The sequence below is a fragment of the Gobio gobio genome, assembly GCF_949357685.1.
Source record: "Gobio gobio genome assembly, chromosome: 20".
NCBI classification, from domain to species: Eukaryota; Metazoa; Chordata; class Actinopteri; order Cypriniformes; family Gobionidae; genus Gobio; species Gobio gobio.
The window spans coordinates 19,723,474-19,743,624 of NC_137113.1; the positions used below are offsets into that span (position 1 = coordinate 19,723,474).

The following is a 20,151-nucleotide window of genomic DNA, read 5'->3' on the forward strand; positions in this document are numbered from 1 at the left end:
CCCACCTTAATGTCAACCTTGTATGAATCAGACGTTTTGAAGGAAAAGCACTATAAAAGCAATTTTTTTGTTGTTGTTGAAAAAGTACAAAAAAACAAACAAAAAAAAAACATTTTAAAAGTTTGGGATAAATTATGTAAAATTTTGTTTTAATTAAATATATATAAATATACAGTTAGAAAACAGTTATTTGTAATAATATTTCACAATATTACTTTTTATGGTATTATTGATTAAATAAATGCAGCCTTGGTGAGCATAAAATACTTTATTTTTATTTTATTTACGGACCCCAAACTTTTGAACAGTAGTGTATTAAAATTATTTTGTCGGAAAAAATGTATATATATATATATATATTAATAGCATAATACAAATAAAAAATGATTTCAATTATTTTAAAAATGATCTATTAAAAATTGCATTTAAAGACTTGACAACCGTGGTAACATTCACTTTCATTGAAAAAAGAGCAACTTGGAAAACCTGCTAAAAGACAGGTATAAAGAAAGTCCTGCAAGTTTTGAAAAACATTGGACTGAGTATAAGCAGAATTTTAAATTTTTTGGGGTGAACTGTCCCTTTAAACTCACTGCACAGACTGGTCCAGATACACATGTGGTCTGGATTACCCACCCCTCCCTGAATTGACTTTTGCAGAAGTAGCCGAGCCCACGCTGTGGAGACTTTTTACAGCTGTCTTTGTCTTTCTTTTGATTTCAACTTGGACTTCACACAGAGGTGCATTAATATAAAGTCTGTCGAGGGAAGGATCAAGAAGTAAAACTTTCAAAAGGTGTTCGGCGGTGCAGAGGCAGTTGCACACACAGTAAAGTTCTCTGAAGCAGAGCGTTTTGGCAGTGGAGGAAACTCTGTGTGAGAATCTTTAAAATGTTCGCGCAGAGGAGCTCGAGGTGAAAACACAGACCGCTTCATGTTTAATTTACAGGGCGTTTTTTTTTCCCCTCTCTGGGTGCTCTACATTCTCTGACAGTCAACCGAAGCAACTGTCCTTAGTTATAATGTAACTATGCCACTAGAGGATTCAATACTTTATTGGAATAAAAACATAAAAAGGAATTCAAGTTTTGTTTCACATACTATTCATTATCTATAAGGGTATGCTTGGATCTCTATGCACTATTCAGTAGCAGTGGAGTAATAGTGATGCTCAGGGGTAGTAACATAAATCATTCATTGGCTGTTTTGGCAAACTAGTGAAGAATGCTTTAAAAGATGTGCTGAGAGACAAATTTGTCATTCTCATCAAAATACCTCAAATTTATTTGGCACAATACAGTTAAGCAAACTATTATGCTTTATCAGCACACATTAAAATGCAAATAAATGGAATTGGTAAAAAAATGGAATCGGGTAGGTTCAGGGATAATCCACACCAGAGGTCATTAAAAGGTGCACTATGTAACTTTTCTGTCCGCTAGAGGTCGCCTATTCAAAACAAAGGCGTAGTTTGATGACGCCAAGTTTGAGAGCAGAATCTTGGGAGTTGTAGTCGTCACCTCACAGCCGGTGGAAAATAATCGGGATAGGACTCGGGCAGAAATCATGTTCATGGATGCGATTATCAACGTTACTGTAGAATGAGGCAGAGCAGGGCCGAGTGTTGTGGGAGCTGAGCTGGGGCGATTGTTAATGAGAGATGAACGCAACACACACCTCGCGAGCAGCGGGACTTTTATTATGCCATAGTCGTATGCGCCATTTCCGCTTTTCCTGTCATGAGTATGAGGTAACACAGCTCTGTTTATCATATTAGATACATCTGAGTGTGTTGAAAATTATGTTATGACGTTACTCTGTGCGTTCGCTCGGCTGCTATGACACTTGTTGCACACTGCAGTGAGAGTAAAGCATTTCTGCAAAATAAAACCGGAAACCGAGGGGAACGCAGACATAACGCCATTGACAGGCGACTCCCTCACACGTCCTGGTTCCTCGGGTAAAATAGCAATTTTCTCACGATTTACAAATTGTTGGAAAAATTTGGGATATTGTAAGTACTCAACTGAACAAAATATATAACACTGGCCTAGAGGTTTTTGGATATGTTCTGAAAAAATTGTACATAGTGCAGCTTTAAATAGCAGACCAGGTGTCTGGGATCCAGACCCAAGATTGGTTCCACCCGGGCTGCTAATAATTTCTCATTAATTAATGTCATACATTAAAAATAAAATCTTATGTTTTCTTTACTAGTCAACAGGTGCTAAAGTTTATAATTTAAATGTATGCAATATAAAAAGTATGATTCATATACTGTACATGTAAAAAAAAAAACAAAAAAAAAAAAAATCATGTGTTGTTGATTTTACCTATGTATTATTTTAAAGTTCCTTGTATCTGACTGAGTTACATAAATAAAATGCTAAAACAATTCAAATGGTCCTTTTCCTTTCCTTTTTAGGAAATTCATGTAATTACAGCATTTTAGCCTCAACTTGTTACCTATTTAATATTTTAAAGTTCCTTGTATCTGACAGAGAAACATAAATAAATTGCAAAAACTATTTTTTTTTCTTTCCAGTTACTTTTCACAGCACCTTTTGACGGCTCATTTGTTCACTATAATGTTGTACCAACACAGCTAAAACACAACTACTGGAAAATTATGCATTTTTAATACAAGTCTCTTGGTAGAATGAGAAACTTGCGGAAGTTGACCCCGAACTGAGGAGTACTTGAAAAGAGAGAAGGGAGCGACTCGGGGTAAAAGACCAATGTAAGCATTTTGTGGGCAAATTGGGCAGGAAAGATGAATATTTGATTTTTATTTTCTGCTTGAATATGTCATAAATATTTAAGAGTAGGGAAGGCCTCCAGAAGTTCCCTCTGCAGGAGGAAAAGTGCAAGGCGCACACACATATGCACACAAATACACATAAATATGCATAAACACAAACGCAGCTACATACTGCATCAATTAGGAGCTAATTGATGCATGTAAGTGAGGAAGAGGCTAATTGTGGAATTTCAGTCTTTACATTAATTATGCTTCCTATAAGAGAGTGAATGCTGATTTAAGATGTGCAAATCTAGCGCTTTGACCCAAAGTACATATGAGTGTTTATGTAGCCTACAGCATGGCAGGTGGTGGTGCACTTGTGCATTAAAGCTTTGATGCATTTGTAACTGTTATTTAGCATGATGATAAATGCACCACTGAATGGATGTTGTGATCAGTGTACCTGAGAGGCCGCAGGGTCCTCAATAACCGTAGCACCCGCAGCATGCCCAGTATCTTAGTGCCGCTGTTGGAGATCAGGGATACCAGGATGTCAATCACTGAGATCATCACCAGCATGCCATCCAGAATGTTCCAGCTGCTCTTTAGGTAGGTCTTCTTCCCGAAACACCAGCCCAAAGCAACCACCTTCACAACACCAACAAACAGATATGATTTAAAACACAAATATTGCATACAATTTCAATTTAATTTAAACTGTGTACAATTTTTATGATAAAAAAAAATCTGTGTTTCTATCCCAAATGAGCCATTTGTAGATTTATCTGTTTGTCCGACCAATGGAACACAGATGGATTGTGTCATCATTTTTGCATTATATATATATATATATATATATATATATATATATATATATATATATATATATATATATATATATATATATATATATATATATATATATATATATATATATATATATATATATATATATATATATATATATATATATATATATATATACACACCGATCAGGCATAACTTTATGACAGGTCCTCAAAGTTGATTTGTTAGAAGCAGGAAAAATAGACAAGCAAAAGGATTTGAGCGAGGTTGAAAAGGGCCAAATTGTGATGTTATAGACGACTGGGTCAGAGCATCTCCAAAACTGCAGCTCTTGTGGGGTGTTCCCTGTCTGCAGTGGTCAGTATCTATCAAAAGTGGTCCTAGGAAGGAACAGTGGTGAACCGGCAACAGGGTCATGGGTGGCCAAGGTTTATTGATGTATGTGGGGAGCAAAGTCTGGCCTGTGTGGTCTGACCAAACAGACAAGCTACTATAGCTCAAATTGCTCAAGAAGCTAATGCTGGTTCTGATAGAAAGGTGTCAGAATATACAGTACATCACAGTGTGTTGCGTATGGGGCTGCATAGCCGCTGACCAGTCAGGGTGCCCATGCTGACCCGTCCACTGCCGAAAGCGCCAACAGTGGGCACGTGAGCATCAGAACTAGACCACAGAGCAATGAAAGAAGGTGGCCTGGTCTGATTAATCACGTTTTCTTTTACATCACGTTGATGGCCAGGTGTATGTGCATCGCTTACCTGGTGAACACATGGCACCAGGATGCACTATGGGAAGAAGACAAGTCGACGGAGGCAATGTGATGCTTTGGGCAATGTTCTGCTGGGAAACCTTGGGTCCTGCCATCCATGTGGATGTTACTTTGAAACGTACCACCTAAGCATTGTTGCAGACCATGTACACTGTGTCATGGAAACGGTATTACCTGGTGGCTGTGGCCTCTTTCAGCAGGATAATGCGCCCTGCCACAAAGCAAAAATGGTTCAGGAATGGTTTGAGGAGCACAACAACGAGTTTGAGGTGTTGACTTGGCCTCCAAATTCCCCAGTTCTCAATCCAATCGAGCATCTGTGAAATGTGCTGAACAAACAAGTCCAATCCATGGAGGCCCCACCTCACAATTTACAGGACTTAAATGATCTGCAGCTAACATCTTGCCAGATACCACAGCACGCCTTCAGGGGTCTAGTGGAGTCCATGCCTCGAAGGGTCAGGGCTGTTTTCGCAGCACCTATATTAGGTGTATATCGGTGTATATATTGTTGCAAAATAGATTCTTCAACTTTAAGGAAAGGCAATACATTTACATCATATCTGCAAAGCCACATTCAAACTATATAATCTGTATCATTCACAGTTATGAACTTTGTTTACTGTAGCTTTCATAAATTAATCTTGCAGATGTTAAAAACGCATACAATTTGGAAAACAAATATGCACACTCCCTTTCAGAATCTAACCCTGTCAGAAACTTACAAAAAGAATATGCACATGACAGGAAACGTGAGAAAGCTGATGTGTTTGAAATCTGAATTTGGAAAGAAACACACTTATTCCCTTGAGTTCTTTTTAGTTCTTTCACACTATTGTGGCATTTCTGTGAACATATCAGGTTAGACTGGCATACAGCTGGCATATAAAAGGGGCTCAGAGGGGGGGTGGGGGTTGGGGCTGAGATAAACAAACCAGGAGTGAGAATCATCTGACTAAAAAGTGCTAAGCATGAATGCGCAGCTCCTAATGATGTTGCGGGTGAATATATCAAACCACAATGTGATCAGACCTCAAAGTGAACAAAGGCATGTCAGGCAACAAAAGCCAGGAGTTTCAACAGCCCTGTCATCTTTATCCGACCCGGAAAGTTTTTGTCAGTCGCCGTTAATTAACCTCCAGTGAGTACGATTATTCTCTGCCATGATTTTCATTTGAAATCTCTTGGGTGGGCGTGACCTGGCATAAAGCAGGGCCCCAGAATAGAAACCCTAGACCTTTTTGACTGACACCTATGAACTTTTCTGTCTTCTCCAGAGAGGCCTCAACATGTTCTTCCATTTCAACGATAGTCATTTGAATATCTGGCAGACAATCCCCCCACCCACCCCCCTCACTTAGTATTAAGTGTGGTGAAGAGTGGAAAATAGAGAGCAGGGCCAGCTTAATAGACTTTTCATGTCAGTGTGCTCACTTTAGGACCTTTATAAGGCAGAATTTGTTCAAATGTTTAATTCAGCTGACTGGCAGCAGTTGAATATGTCAGGGTGAGATTTTAATATTTTGCTGCCGTAGTCTTTGTTTAGACTTTGCAATTGTCGAAGGGAAGCAGTGACTTAATATAGTCACACAAAAAATTTTCATTATTTATTCACCCTTGTGTTGTTCCAAACCTGTATGACTTTCTTTCTTATGAGAAACACAATCAGTAGTTTTTTGTGCAGCAGTGAATAAGAATGTCTCGTTACGTATGTAACCCTCGTTCCCTGAAGGAGGGAACTGAGACGTTACGTCAGTGACTGACGGAATGGGGGTTTCGCTTCGAAGCCAATCGCCTTTGAGTTCTACAAAACGAGCCCATGGCAAGACAATTTCATGGGTCTGCATAATTTGCATAGCGCAACTCCGTCCCACCTCATGGGTTTATAAGGAGCTGCACGTGCAATCTCGCATTATGTTACCTGCTGAGGAGCCGAAGCTGAGCGCCCCGGCTGTACCAGCGGTCCAGTACGCGCCCTTCACGCTTACGTTTATAAGATGCAGTGTTTCAGGACCTCACACCAGCTCTTTGTATTTTATGGAGGATAGCAGAAAGGGAAGGCTCTCTCCAAGCAGAGGTTGTCCCACTGGATCGGGGACAGGAGGACGTAACAAGGGTTACATATCTAACCGAGACGTTCCCTTTCAGTGACGTAACGCGCAGTGACTCATGGAATAGGGGTCGACAATCAAATCACGCCACAACAGCTGTCTTCCAGCGTCCTGCGCTGACCTGAGCTCCCTGCCATGAGATTAAAACGAACGAGGGGCTAGGCTCAACGCCAATACCAAGGTACACTGGGAAGCACTTGGAAACATGCAACACAATGCCTGCCCGCAGGGAGGACTTAGGATAGACATATGACCCAAGTAAGGGCTGCATATGGAGCACACTGAGGTATCCAGCCTGCAGGGTGGAATGTTTCAACCCCAGGGGTGGCAAGGTGTCTTGCCAAGGGAAGACACATGCTTGGAGAGACTTACCGTGGAAATACATGTGGGGGTTGCCCAAAGGCGGACCATGCACATGAAGGCACCTAGCCTAACACGAAAGTTGACCAACCGGGCATGCACTCTGGTGTCAACAGCGTCAACAGTGCTGGAGGAACTCAGGGCTTACTGAGAAACTCACCTGAGGGAATATAGCGCATGCATCCAGTCCGTGGAGTGGAATGGTGCAGCAAGCGATGACACCTGAGCCTGTCCATTACTGGCCATTTGGAGCGAGTACACTGATTATAGAATCTCACAAAAGTGTTGGGTGTCACCCAACCTGCAGCTTTGCATATGTTGATTAGCGAGGTGCCATGCGCTAAAGCCCAAGAAGAGGCCACACTGGTGGAGTGTGCTCTTTCCGCTAGGGGGCATGGCAGTCCCTGAACCTGGCATGCCAGGACAATAGTGCCCAAGATCCAGTGGGACAACCTCCGCTTGGAGAGAGCCTTCCCTTTCTGCTATTCTCCATAAAATACAAAGAGCTGGTGTGAGGTCCTGAAACACGTCTTATCTATGTAAGCGCGAAGGGTGCGTACTGGACAGAGCAGTGCCAAGGCTGGGTCTGCCTCCTCCAGGAGTAGCGCTTGCAGGTCCCTAACGAGGACAGATTATCAGTGAAATATCGCAACATTGCGATGGACTCATCCATGAACGCTCTCTCAGCGTGCACAAGGCCCAAGCCCGCAAGACAGCAATCCTGCCCGTCAGACGGACTATTCATGCGACCGCACCCAGAAACGCATGGGCGAAACATCTTGAAAAAGACGTGCCACATGTAGCTCTTTTAGAGAGGAGATTCACTCTACGGAATGCCGAAGCGCCCAGGGAGAACACACACGCTGTGCTAGATCACTGCACAGATCAGACAGGAATGCGGAACACACCGTAACACAGACACTCTGGAGAGATGCTCGCCTTGAAAAGTAGAAAAGCTCAGGAAGGCAAGTGAACACTCGGCTTCGAAGCAGAAACATAATGCGAGATTGCACGCACAGCTCCTTATATACCCACAAGGTGGGGAGGAGTTGCGCTTTGCAAATTCCGCAGACCCATGGCATTGTCTTGCCATTGGCTCGTTTTGTGGAACTTGAAGGTTATTGGCTTCTAAGCGAAACCCCCATTCCGTCAGTCACTGATGTAACGCGTAGTGACTGACTGAAAGGGAACTGAAGATTTCAAGCACTGTACAAGTATATGACTTCTGCACTGTAATCCAAGCCTTCTGAAGCTATACAATAACTTTGTGTGAGGAACAGATGGAAATTTACGTTTCATTCACTGATAATCTGTCTGTAGCTATTAAATGCTGCAAGCGTATCCTTTCTATTTCTGTTTCAAATAAATTCTGATCTTTCTATTCATCAAAAAATCCTGACAAAAAAACTATTTCCACAAAAATATTAAACAGTACAAGTGTTTTAATTATTTATAAAAATTTTAAAAGTTTCTTAAAGCCACAATATGTAATTTTTCACCGCTAGATGTCGCTTATTCAAAACAAAGGCGTAGCTTGATGACGCCTTGATTTCGCAGAGCTTTTATTATGTCACAGACAGCGGATTCCATCCGGTCATGCATATGTGGGGTAACGCAGTGCTGTTTTATCATATTAGATACATTTAAGTGAGTTGAAAGTTATGTTATAATGCTACTCGGTGCGTTCGCTCTGCGGCTACTATAAGACACTTGTTGCACACTGCAGTAAGCTAGATCGATATTAGGCATGGCAAAACATGGCACACGCGGTAAATAAAAAAAAACAAGATTTAAACAATAAGACTGTGTTGAGCTATATCACACTGATTAGTTTTCTGTCAATGAATGTATCCAAACAGTTGCTCTAAAACACATAATACATTAAAGTGTCTTTGGTGTATACCAGATACACCAAAATAAAACCAGAAATCGAGGGTAACACAGGTATGATGTCATTGATAGGTGACGCACGTACATGTTTGTCCTGGTTAAAATTGCTTATTTCTCTGGATTTAAACATTCTTGGAAACATTTGGGATAATGCAAAAGTCAATATATAACATTGTTCTAGTGATTTTTGGCTATTTTAATCCAAAAATCCTACATGTTGTGCCTTTAATAGGAATAGGCTACTCCATAAATCTGTTCCCACTGGGATAGAACAACATAAACACAAACACAGACGTACACATACATTTACACACACACACACACACACACACACACACACACACACACACACACACACACACACACACACACACACACACACACACACACACACACACACACACACACACACACACACACACACACACACACACACACACACACACACACACATATATATATACATACACAAACATTTTTCTTTTTATTAATGAATCTGTTTCAGGTGATTAACTGATAAGACGGTATGATTCCATATAATGATTTGCTTATGGATAAGAAGTTGCTTCTGTCATAAATGTGTCAAGGAGAGCTAGGTTTTAACATTTTCTGTGAAAAATAACCACACTTTTATGATGCTTTTGCATGTTTTTTTTGAAGATCATTCATGTAACTGTTTGAAAAAGAGTGACAATCACAGCTTTGAAAACTCCTTTTGTGTTATATGGAATAAAGAAAGTCATACAGGTTTACAACAACATGGTGAGTAAATTACAGAAGTCTCATTTTTGGCTGAACTGCCTTTTAAAAGTACAGTAACAGGTCTGCAAGACTGGCCATCTAAAGCCTGTGACAGGATTGTTTTCACCATACTCCATTAGCCATGCAGATCTAAGAGAGATCGGCACTATAAAAAAAAGCCACAGGGAACTGAAGTTTGCTTTTGGCTGGTATCCTGGCCCAGGCGGTGTGTTAGTTTACCCTCTGTCAGAGAAGCCGCCACACAGAGACAAATGCCAACCCTGTCACCTACCTTTATTGTCATTTCGGTCACAAAGATGCCAGTAAATATGTAGTTGGACAACGTCAGGAAGATGCGTTCCTGCGGAGAGAACCAGACAAGCAGGGAAAGTGGCGGGTGAGTCAGTGCTGGATCAGAGAAGATGCATGTGTATGTGTGTATGTGTGTGTGTGTGTGTGTGTGTGTGTGTGTGTGTGTGTGTGTGTGTGTGTGTGGCATAACACATTAGAGGTGCCTCCTGTGAAGGTATCTATTGGACTAAGACTCTGCCCACGCTTTGAGTACTCCACGGGCATTAACATCACATACTCACACGCACACCGCATGCCATAAATTTCATCCAGTATGCTCTCTGGATACTGGATAACACAGTGGGTAACAAATGGATAAGTAACAGCTTCATGACTAACTATTTCTGAAGTCCAAATAAGTAAATCAAATCTGAAGAAAAAAAAAAACATTTATCAAAGACAAAAATGTTTGTTGAAATGAGTTACGAAAATAAAGATAAAAGAAATTCTTGAAGGGGTCATATAATATAATTTTGTACTTTCTTCCATGGGGTCTATTTATAATGTTAGTCAAGTATCTTGTGGCGAAACACCTCTCATTTGTCTTATGACCTTTTACTATCATCTAACCCCGAAAATGGGACATTTTTTTGCCTTCAAGAATAAGTATTTCAGGGTTCCCACTCTTTTTCAGCAACCATTTTCCAGGACATTTTCAATTTTACTACGACGGGAATAAAAGACAAGGATCATACCAAGTATTGCTCTCTAAGTCTTTAAAAGGCTTTCACCTCTTATTCAAAACAATAACAAAGGCGTCGTGAATGAGCATGGAATCATGGGAGTTGTCATCTTCACCTCCACTGCTGATGGAAAGCGATTTGATGGGACTTGGGCAGAAATCATGTTCATGGATGAGCTAATGTATCAAAGTTTTATTAAAGTTGATGTGGTATGAATTCCAGGATGTGGTAGATTCAAATAATAATACTAATCGTATTGAGTTAGCCTCTATATAACAATGATTCGTTTTATGTCGATAAAACAGTTACTCACCAGTTTAATAAAATACATACTATATAAGTAAAATCTAAATTATGTGATTAGGTAGCTGCATACATTGAGCACTCAATAGGATTAGCGAACTGCTGCAAGTGGCAACACAAGACTAAACAAACTCAGCATTTCTGAACATAGCATTTTCTGTAACTAGCGGTAATTGTTTGGGCCAGCGATAAACTATTTATACTCCACTAAAGAAATAACGTTTTCTTTTTTTTTAAATCCAGGACAACAGCAATATTTTCCTGTACATTTTCCCTAATTTTCCATCTGTTTTCCAGGACTGGAAAATTTGTAATCTATTTTCCAGGTTTTCAAGGTTTTCCAGGACCAGTGGGAACCCTGGTATTTTTCACCCAGCTTTAAACTTCTACTGCCCCCACATATAAGTGCTGGGTAGATGAATTAGAAATTGTAGTTGGTTACTGATTCCAAATTACATGATGAAAATTGTAGTTAACATAATCCATTACATTACACATTTAAGGTAATTAGACTACTTTTTTGAATCACTACACGTTTTTTAAATGAATTAAATCACAAAATAGACTATAGTGTAATCAAATTTTGATTTTGATTACATTTTGATTTGATGTTTGTTTGTTTCCATTTCCATTTAAACTTAACTGAGACATGAGATCAGGTCCACAAACAAGGCTGTTACACAGCACTATCATCCTAAAATGACACTGCAGACACAAAAACCTCCTGCTCCCCTCGCCCTCTGTCTGTGCCACACGGCCTTCCCACGCAGCAGGTGCTGTCCTCTCGAGCTCTCTGCTCTGACCTGAGCCAGGACTGTTTGTTCCTCTTTCTATAACAGACAGTAACACTGTCAACAGACTCCATCCTCATGCTCTCGTATGACTCAATCTAGAGACTCCTGTGTAAGAAATCTGACTCACCCCACCAGAAACACCAACGTCACAAGTGAATATACACCTGATATACAGAAAGAGCCATGTGCTAATTAAGGGTGAAATAGTTCCCTTAAACAGTTCAGTATATTTTTGTTCATCTCTTGTTTAACAACTCCTCTGAAAACATAAAATATGTATGAATTGGGAAATGTCAATTTATGGTAATTCAGTAGCAGTTATGGTAATTCTATGTATTTCTGAGTCACCAGTCTGACATAATTGAAAAGAAATTCCAAATAGATATAAAGAATGAACTGTTCAAAAGTTTGGGGTCAGTTAGATTTTTTTTTTTTTTTTAATTTTAAGAAATTAATAAAAATAAAATCCAGCAAGGATGCATTAAATTGATTAAAAGTGACATTTTATAATGTTACAAAATTTAAAATAAATTATGTTCTTTTGAACTTTCTTTTCATCAAAGAATACTGAAAAAGATGATAATAAGAAATGTTGCACCAAATCAGGAATAATTTCTGAAGGATCAAGTGACACCATCACAGAAATAAATTCCACTATAAAATATATTACAATAGACAGTTGTAGCCCCTAAATACGGACAATACGGAGCCCCTAAAGGTACATGGTGGTGGAAAAAAAATATGGAATGGGAGGAAAAAGTATATTTCAATGCTTTCGCATCCCATCGCAAAACTTTTGCGTATGCTCACAAAGGACTCAAAATTTTGCGAGCGATTGCAAAATTTCTCGGGGAAATGCAAAACATTTGCGCGAGAATGCTAAAGCATTGACATATAATTTTTCCTCCCATCACCAAGTTAGCGGCTCCGAGAAAAAATAAAATAATATTTCAATATTACACAATATTACTGATAAAATAAATGCAGCTTTGCTGAACACTGCTTTCAAAAACATAAAAAAATCATACTGACCCCAAAATGGTATTGTAGGTGTGATTATAAATCTAGAAAATGTAATGACTCGAGCTGCAGAACAAGTTTGTGTAAATAGGAAAGAAAATTTAAAGGTCCCGTTTTTCGTGTTTTTTTGAAGCTTTGATTGTGTTTACAGTGTGCAATATAACATGTGTTCATGTTTCATATGTAAAAAAACACAGTATTTTTCACACAATTTACTTATCTGTATACTGCTGTTTTCACTGTCCTCAAAACGGCCTGAGAATTTCCTCGTTCTATGAAGTCCCTCCTTCAGAAATACGTAACGAGTTCTGATTGTGCCAGCGGTTCCCGTGTTGTGATTCGACAGCAGCGTAGGGCACGTTGCCCGAGAAGGTCACGCCTCTTACCATAACAGGGAGATGAACGCGCTCAAACTACAGCCCCTGAAGGCCAAACAAAGGTGACTTGACTCCGGGATGAAAATAACAGCGTCTGGACGACATGGCGACAAACACAACCGAACCGAACCGAACGCAACACTTCCTCTTCTCCACGAGGGAGCAACAAGACCACGCCCCCTTTTTCGCATATTCTTGTGGGCGGAGGTTAGTCGACAAACTGTTCTACTGACGTAATTAAAGCAGGATGTACCAGGATGTAGTCCAGACCGGCCGTTCGCTGTAGGCTTTGAAAGGGAACTTCTGTTAAATAAAATATCTCGCTTGGCATTGAACTTTGAGCTTTATAATTGTACAGGTATTATTTATGCTCTTACAGCAACATTACACATTAACTAAAGTTTGAAAAATGGGATCACGAAGAACAGGACCTTTAAATGAAAAAAAAAGATCAGTCAGTTACAGTGTTACATTATTGTTTTTTGGTATATTTGTCTCAAAACGATCTAATCATGCATCCCTAATAGCTATGTACAAAGTAAAACAATGTAAGACAAAACCAAACCAAATTAAAAATGACCACAATACAAATCAATCGGTCAGCAATTTAAACCTTTACCCCTCCAAGGGTGGGTTGCACCAACAAGGATTAAAGTTAAGATAAAGTAAAGATTAGTGTTTAAACCTGCCCTTGTCCCATTGTTCTCCCTTACTTTCCTCTCTACACTCCACCGTACTAAAAGACAAAGAGAACATACATTAAACAAATGCCGTTTACATTAGGGGTAACAGAAAAGATTAATATCCACGGTGTAGTCTATGCTCTGTCTCTGTCAGGCATGCATGGATCGTGAAAGCCTAATGGATAACAATGTGTGCTGCTTACACAAAGCTTATTAGTTTGGTCTCAGTTAGGAGTGACCCAGTTAACTGGAGGGTTGCTAAGATCCCACCATGATTCCTTTGAGAGAAGCATCGATTTCTAAATTATAGCTTGACGTTATTACTGAGATTCATGATTGTTTTGGCTCTTGAATGGGAATCCCTATTCAAATCAGCCCTAGGCTTTGGCACAAGCCGTTTTGTTTAAGTCAACAGGTTTTTTGTGGATTCCTTCAACCTTGCAAATAATCATTGGTGTTTAAACAGTCATAAACAGGACATTGGTGCATAAGGAAGAGAATCTGATTTGTATTTTAAACAAGTGGTGCGGAAGCAAAATAAGCAGTGGAGATCTTCACGGCGGAGTGTTGAGAACATGCTCTCTCTGGATTATTTGTCCTTCTACTGTCTGAGCAGCAGGGCCCAAGGGCCATCTTTCCCATGAACCCCCGCTAATGCATGTTTCAGTGGGTCATGGCACCATGTTCTAAAGCTCCTGTTCTCTCTGAGAAAGCCTACTGCTGACATCATTGCTGCGGTTTGTATTGTTTCTGAAAACAGATTGACGTCTTTGCCATTCCATTCTGCTCTCAGGCTTGTTTTCATTCATTGGCGAGTGAACCGTGTGTGTATGTGCGGGTCAGAATTCATGAATGAGGAAGAGCATGTCTGAGAAGCACAGTGTTTGGTCTGCGAAAGAGAAGGGTCAGACAACCCCTGTCCTTCACTCTCATTCTTTTAAAGGTTACTGAACGTCTAAGGTAGCACACATACAAAGGAGTAACATCCAGCTCGGCAGACATAACAGACAGAGTGTGAAAAATGAAAGTTGAAAACAAAATATTTACTAAAAATCTAAAAAAAAAAAAGATACGTCTTTGGTTCCTAAAGTACGGAGCACCTAAAGGGACATGCTGGAAAAATATGCGATGGGAGGAAAAAATTATGTTTAAAAACGTTTTCAGTCACTCGTAATACTTTTGCGTTCCCACAAGAAACTTTGTTCTCTCAGAAAACATTTGCTTTGCAAAAAATATTTCAAGGGGAAATATTCCCCCTTTTTTTGTGAGTTTCTTGGATATTGAACACAAATATTTTGCGAGAGAATGCAAAAGCATTAAAAGTAAAATTTTCCTCCAATCTCATATTTTTTTTCCCATCACCATGTCCCTTTGGGGGCTCCATACTAAAGCCCATTTGGGTTAAAACGGCTGCAAACAATTAAAATAATTTTAATAATCATAATTTTGTGCTTCATAAATAAAATAAAGATGTATAAACATATGCACATATACACTATATGGTAAAATTTTACATTAAATTTGTTAACATTAGTTAACATGAACAAACTAAAAATATGTCTAAATCATTTCTTAATTATAGTTATTTTCAACATTTACCAATACATTTTTAAAAACAAAAGTTGTATATGTTAATGTTATTTAATGATTTAATGAATATGAACTTAATATTAATATGCAAATTAATATGCAGTGCTAAAAAAATATTTGATCAGCTTAACATTGCTGTTGTGTAAAGCGTAGCGCAAAACAACTGCTCTTTTTGCGTCTGTCCATTTGACTTGGTCAAACTGGTACACCAAATTATCAAAATTATTTATTATTGAATTAGTGTGAATCAAAAGCAATTAGTAAAGAGTAATTTAACAGGTCAACTTCCACATTTAAATGCATTTTCAGTGTGTACGTGACCAGAGATAGAAAGAGAGAGAGTAATCAAAAACTCCCTTTGGTATTTTCATTTTTCGTTTCCCATTATTTTGGGTACTGAAAAGACATGCTCATGCCTTGTCTTCAGAGGGGGACTCAGGTGGGGAGTCTGATGGCATTTGTTCATACCCAAATGAAAAAATGTCTCCATTTGAAATATTGATGACACACATCTGAGCTCAGTGAGGTACCTGTTACTATAGATCAAGTCTGTCATGGAGATGAGATGGTGTAAGCTCAACACTGGTGTTCTATTACAGCAAAAGTTACACAATTCTGTAGTGACAGTTGGAGAGAACTGACTTTACCTGGTCCAGAGATTCTACAATTACTCATAAATGTCATATCACACTGTGGATTCATATTGAAATGTGCACATTACCTAGCAAACGTTACAGGTCATTACCAGAAAACATTTAGAAATTTTACTTTCATTCACAAATGATACGACATGCAGAAACATAATCTATTGTTATTTGTTTTGTACTTTTGTTTGTTAAATTTCCGTTTATTTTTGGTTATAATAATTTATAATTTAGGTCTTGTTTTTTTTCTAAGTGAATTTAACTTTTTTTCCCCATTAACAATAAAAATCTAGGCTTGACTTCTGCAATGCGCTTCTGTCTGGACCTCCATTGTGTGCGATCAAGATGCTTTAAATGATTCAGAACGCAGCGGCACGTCTTGTCTTCAACGAGCCCAAAAGGGCCCATGTCACACCTCTCTTCATCTCTCTGCACTGGCTACCACTCGCATCAAATTCAAGGCATTGATGCTTGCTTATAGATCCACCACAGGATCAGCTCCCGCATACTTCCACTCACTCGTACGAGTCTACACCCCGACCAGAAGCCTTCGCTCAGCTAAGGAGCGACGGCTCGTGGTACCATCATAGAGAGGTATGAAATCCCTTTCCAGAACATTTTCGTTCACTGTTCCTTCCTGGTGGAACGATCTTCCCACCTCCATCCAGAATGCAGAATCGCTGACAACATTCAAAAGACAGCTGAAAACACATCTCTTTCGTGAGCACTAAAACTCATCTTAAAAAAAATAAAAAATTATTTCCCTATTCTGGCTTATGCTAGTCTAAGCAATGTCCAAAGCTTAGTATTTCAAGCACTTTTTGTGATTTTCCGCCTCTTCATGAAGGATCGCTTCCTGTATTCCTCAGTTGTAAGTCGCTTTGTATAAAAGCGTCTGCTAAATGAATACATGTAAATGTAACAATCTTACTGTGTGCAAAGCCTTTTATAAGAATTACAAATTTCAATTGTATAGTAAAATTTCAATAAAAAAAATATCATCTTTACATATTATTCATTATTATGAATTAAGAATTTTAAATGAGTAAAAAAACTAAAGTGTAATAAAACATTTTGTATAAATATTAATGGAACAAGGGAATGGACCATTTAGTTTATGTGATTTGTATTCATAACTTTAAACATTTACAAAAAATGTAAATGTATGAATATGAATCACACAACTAAATGGTCCACTCCCTTGTTCCACTAAGATTTGTTAAAATATAATATTTTATTAAGCTCAAGTTTTTTTTTACTCATTTAAAATTATATGAAATAATAGCATATGTAAGGATTATTCAATTCAATTTGATGGAATTGTACTATACAATTGAAATTCATATATCTTAATAAAAGGCTTAACCTTTTTTTGAGTGTATGTATGCTAATGCGCAAATATATCATTTGAGATTTTAAAAGGCAAAAATCTAAGTGTGCCATCTGCCCCAAGTATTAACAAATTCACATGCGGGGAAGGATTTTTTTTTTTAGTTTTTCCTCTTCTGTGAAGTGCTGACATGATGTCTTTTGGGGGAAGTAAACAAATATCATAGAGGCTCAGAGGCACACATGGTAAAAAAAAAAATGGATTACATGGATTAAACCGCCGGAAAATAACACAACGGAAAACAACCTTTCCATGCTACATAATGTATCTCAGAAAATCATTACACGTGAGAGGGTTTAAGGTCCTATATTTGCATTATGGACATAATCCTTCACCAGTTTGGGGGGAAAAGGGTTGTATTTATTCATTCCCCCCCCCCCCCCTTTTCTGTTCCAAATCAAGAAAATGTGTAAATAACTGCAAATAACGGAATGTAAATCTATGAATAACAACAACAAAAATGTCTGACTGACATTTGATTCTGTGAGTGAGTCAGTATACTTGGATTAAAAATGTATACAGGAATATATTAGCTGGACTCTGGCTGGAGATGAGTTTGTCTGCACTACTGCTCTCTACCATGTGGAGCGCTGTGGGTCTCTCTCTGCCTCAGCACTTACAGAGGCAGACGCACCGTCACTGGATAAAAATAATAATAATACTAGCATATGCATCCCGATATGCTCAACATGCAATGGGCATGACGCAATTTTCCCCCTGTGTGTTCAGATTACATGTTATCAAAGGCATATTTACAATAAGTGGAGCATTCACAATACTAGGAACTCTAATTCTGCATAAACTAGCTCACAAATCACAACAGAATGAGCAGTAGAGTGACCCTGGAAATAATTTTGATATTTAATTAAGTATTAGGATAATTAATTCATTATGGTTAGAAGGTCCAAAGTAGGCTAGCTCTTGACTTGGGTTAACAGACTTTACTGTGAATTAATAAAGAGGTTGAACATGGACTCTCTTTTGGTACAAGAGTGAGAGAAAAGTCTCGTTGGGCAACATTTTATGAAAATTAATTCCTTGAAATGTCAGAAATCTGGTAGCTGCAAAAATGATGGACATCTGCTGTCTCTTTTCAAGAAGGTTTGAAACACTGCTGTTCTGCCAAGACATAAAAACCTTGAAAACAGACACTAAAATAGACGTTTCCAACACCACCCCCCATCCCCAAATAATTGTATTCATATACAGTTTACCAATGGCACAATATGATCTAGGTAAGAAAGGAAAAGAGATAAAACACAATTGTCTTGCTTTCTTTTCTACAGCTCTTCTGTAGGTATCCTGAGGGGACATGTAACTGATGACAGTAGTAAAAATACAAACTGATAATGAGATGTAGCAAAGCATTTAAGCCAAGCTGATTGTTTCCTTCGGGTCTGTATGAAAGTGTATACAAAATGACATAACATATTGAGCCCTATATATTTTGTGTCCAAATCCGTTTTTGCTAGTTTAACGATGGAAAAAAACGGAACCGCGTGCCAGGCGCATGGTCCAAAAAGGTTCTGTCTAGTCCCTTAATGAGTCATGGGTGTGTTTTAGGCGTAACGTGCAATAAACCAATCAGAGTATTATCTCCCATTCCCTTTAAAAGACAGTTGCGCTTGCACCATGGCGGATTCGCTATTTACATGGCAGAATTTGCGAGCGGAAAGACTGAACGCTTCTCCAGAGAGGAATCCTTTTATTTTTTATATTTAAAAATGTTTGTGTGCTGCTGCGTGTCCCTGTATGTGTATAAAGCAGAGTGTATGCGTGGATATAGGGGCTAACGCGCCCTTTAAATAACACAAAAAATACAGCCCTATTGACTTTTTTTGTTGGTCAATGGCCAGTCGTTTTCAGTTGCCACACCTCAGACGTGAGTGCTTTTGCTATTTAAACAACATGGTGCTGGATGTGAAAATGACAACTGTGTCAGGCTGAAAATAGCAAAAAACACTTGCGTCGCGCCTGGTGTCGCATTGCGCCGGGTGTATGACAGGGATCATTGTATCTCTTCTGTTTTACTGTGCTAAAAACCCTCCAACTCCCAAATCGTCTATAATCCACTTTTTATTCTCGGGCCCTAGCAGAACATCCAGCTTTCCCCATATCATCCCACATAGGACATGCTAGTTTTAGAATCAGGAACTTACAGATATTACAAAATATTTGGTCAGTTAGCATTCACATTCATCACAAAGGTAAAATTATTCAGCAGATCTTTGCTTCATGGGCAGTCGTTTTTTTTAAGCCAATAACCGGTTCTGAACTGTAAATTCTATATGACTGTGGAGCAACAGGACAATTAAGACAAAAGTGATTAAACTAAGGGAATCACAAGAAAGTGCACAGTTGCAAACACTTCACTAGTGACTATCCTGAACTAAGACGTCAAAAGCAGATATCAGAGAGAGAGAGAGAGAGAGAGAGAGAGAGAGAGAGAGAGAGAGAGAGAGAGAGAAATCCATTTCATGCTTTTAAAACTAAAAACTGTTTGAAAAATATTTATTTTGCCACAATACATGGCTATACAGGCTATACATCAATCCTTTTAGAAATCAGCAATCAGCCGACTGATATTCTGTGATGCTTATGCCATAAAATTTAATTAAATTAAATAAATATAATTAAAGCATACCCTTGAGACTAAAGGACAAGAGCCTTGCTAAATTTATTTGAATCGTCACATGATTGTTTTTGAGTATTATTAAAATAAATTAAAATCCTCCTTCTGCAATAAATATATAAAAACTTATAAAAGAAAGTATAAAAAGGAATTAAAATAAGCATACAACACTCATCCCAATGACCTGACCACGTATGTCTTCAGCAAATGTTGTTTTGAAGACATGGTTGCCTGTTTGTATATGTATGAAGCTGCGTTACTCA

General features: G+C 38.6%; 1 protein-coding gene across 1 annotated transcript in view; it reads right to left on the reverse strand.

The window, feature by feature from the left end:
* cacna1g (calcium channel, voltage-dependent, T type, alpha 1G subunit) overlaps positions 1–20,151 on the reverse strand; it is a 283,552-nt gene that overhangs the window by 57,708 nt on the left and 205,693 nt on the right. The window contains exons 21-22 of the mRNA XM_079846045.1: positions 9,714–9,782; positions 3,207–3,391 (exon numbers count right to left, since the gene is read on the reverse strand). Coding sequence (XP_079702171.1) covers positions 3,207–3,391; positions 9,714–9,782 — 254 coding nt within the window. The remainder of the gene's footprint in view (positions 1–3,206; positions 3,392–9,713; positions 9,783–20,151) is intronic.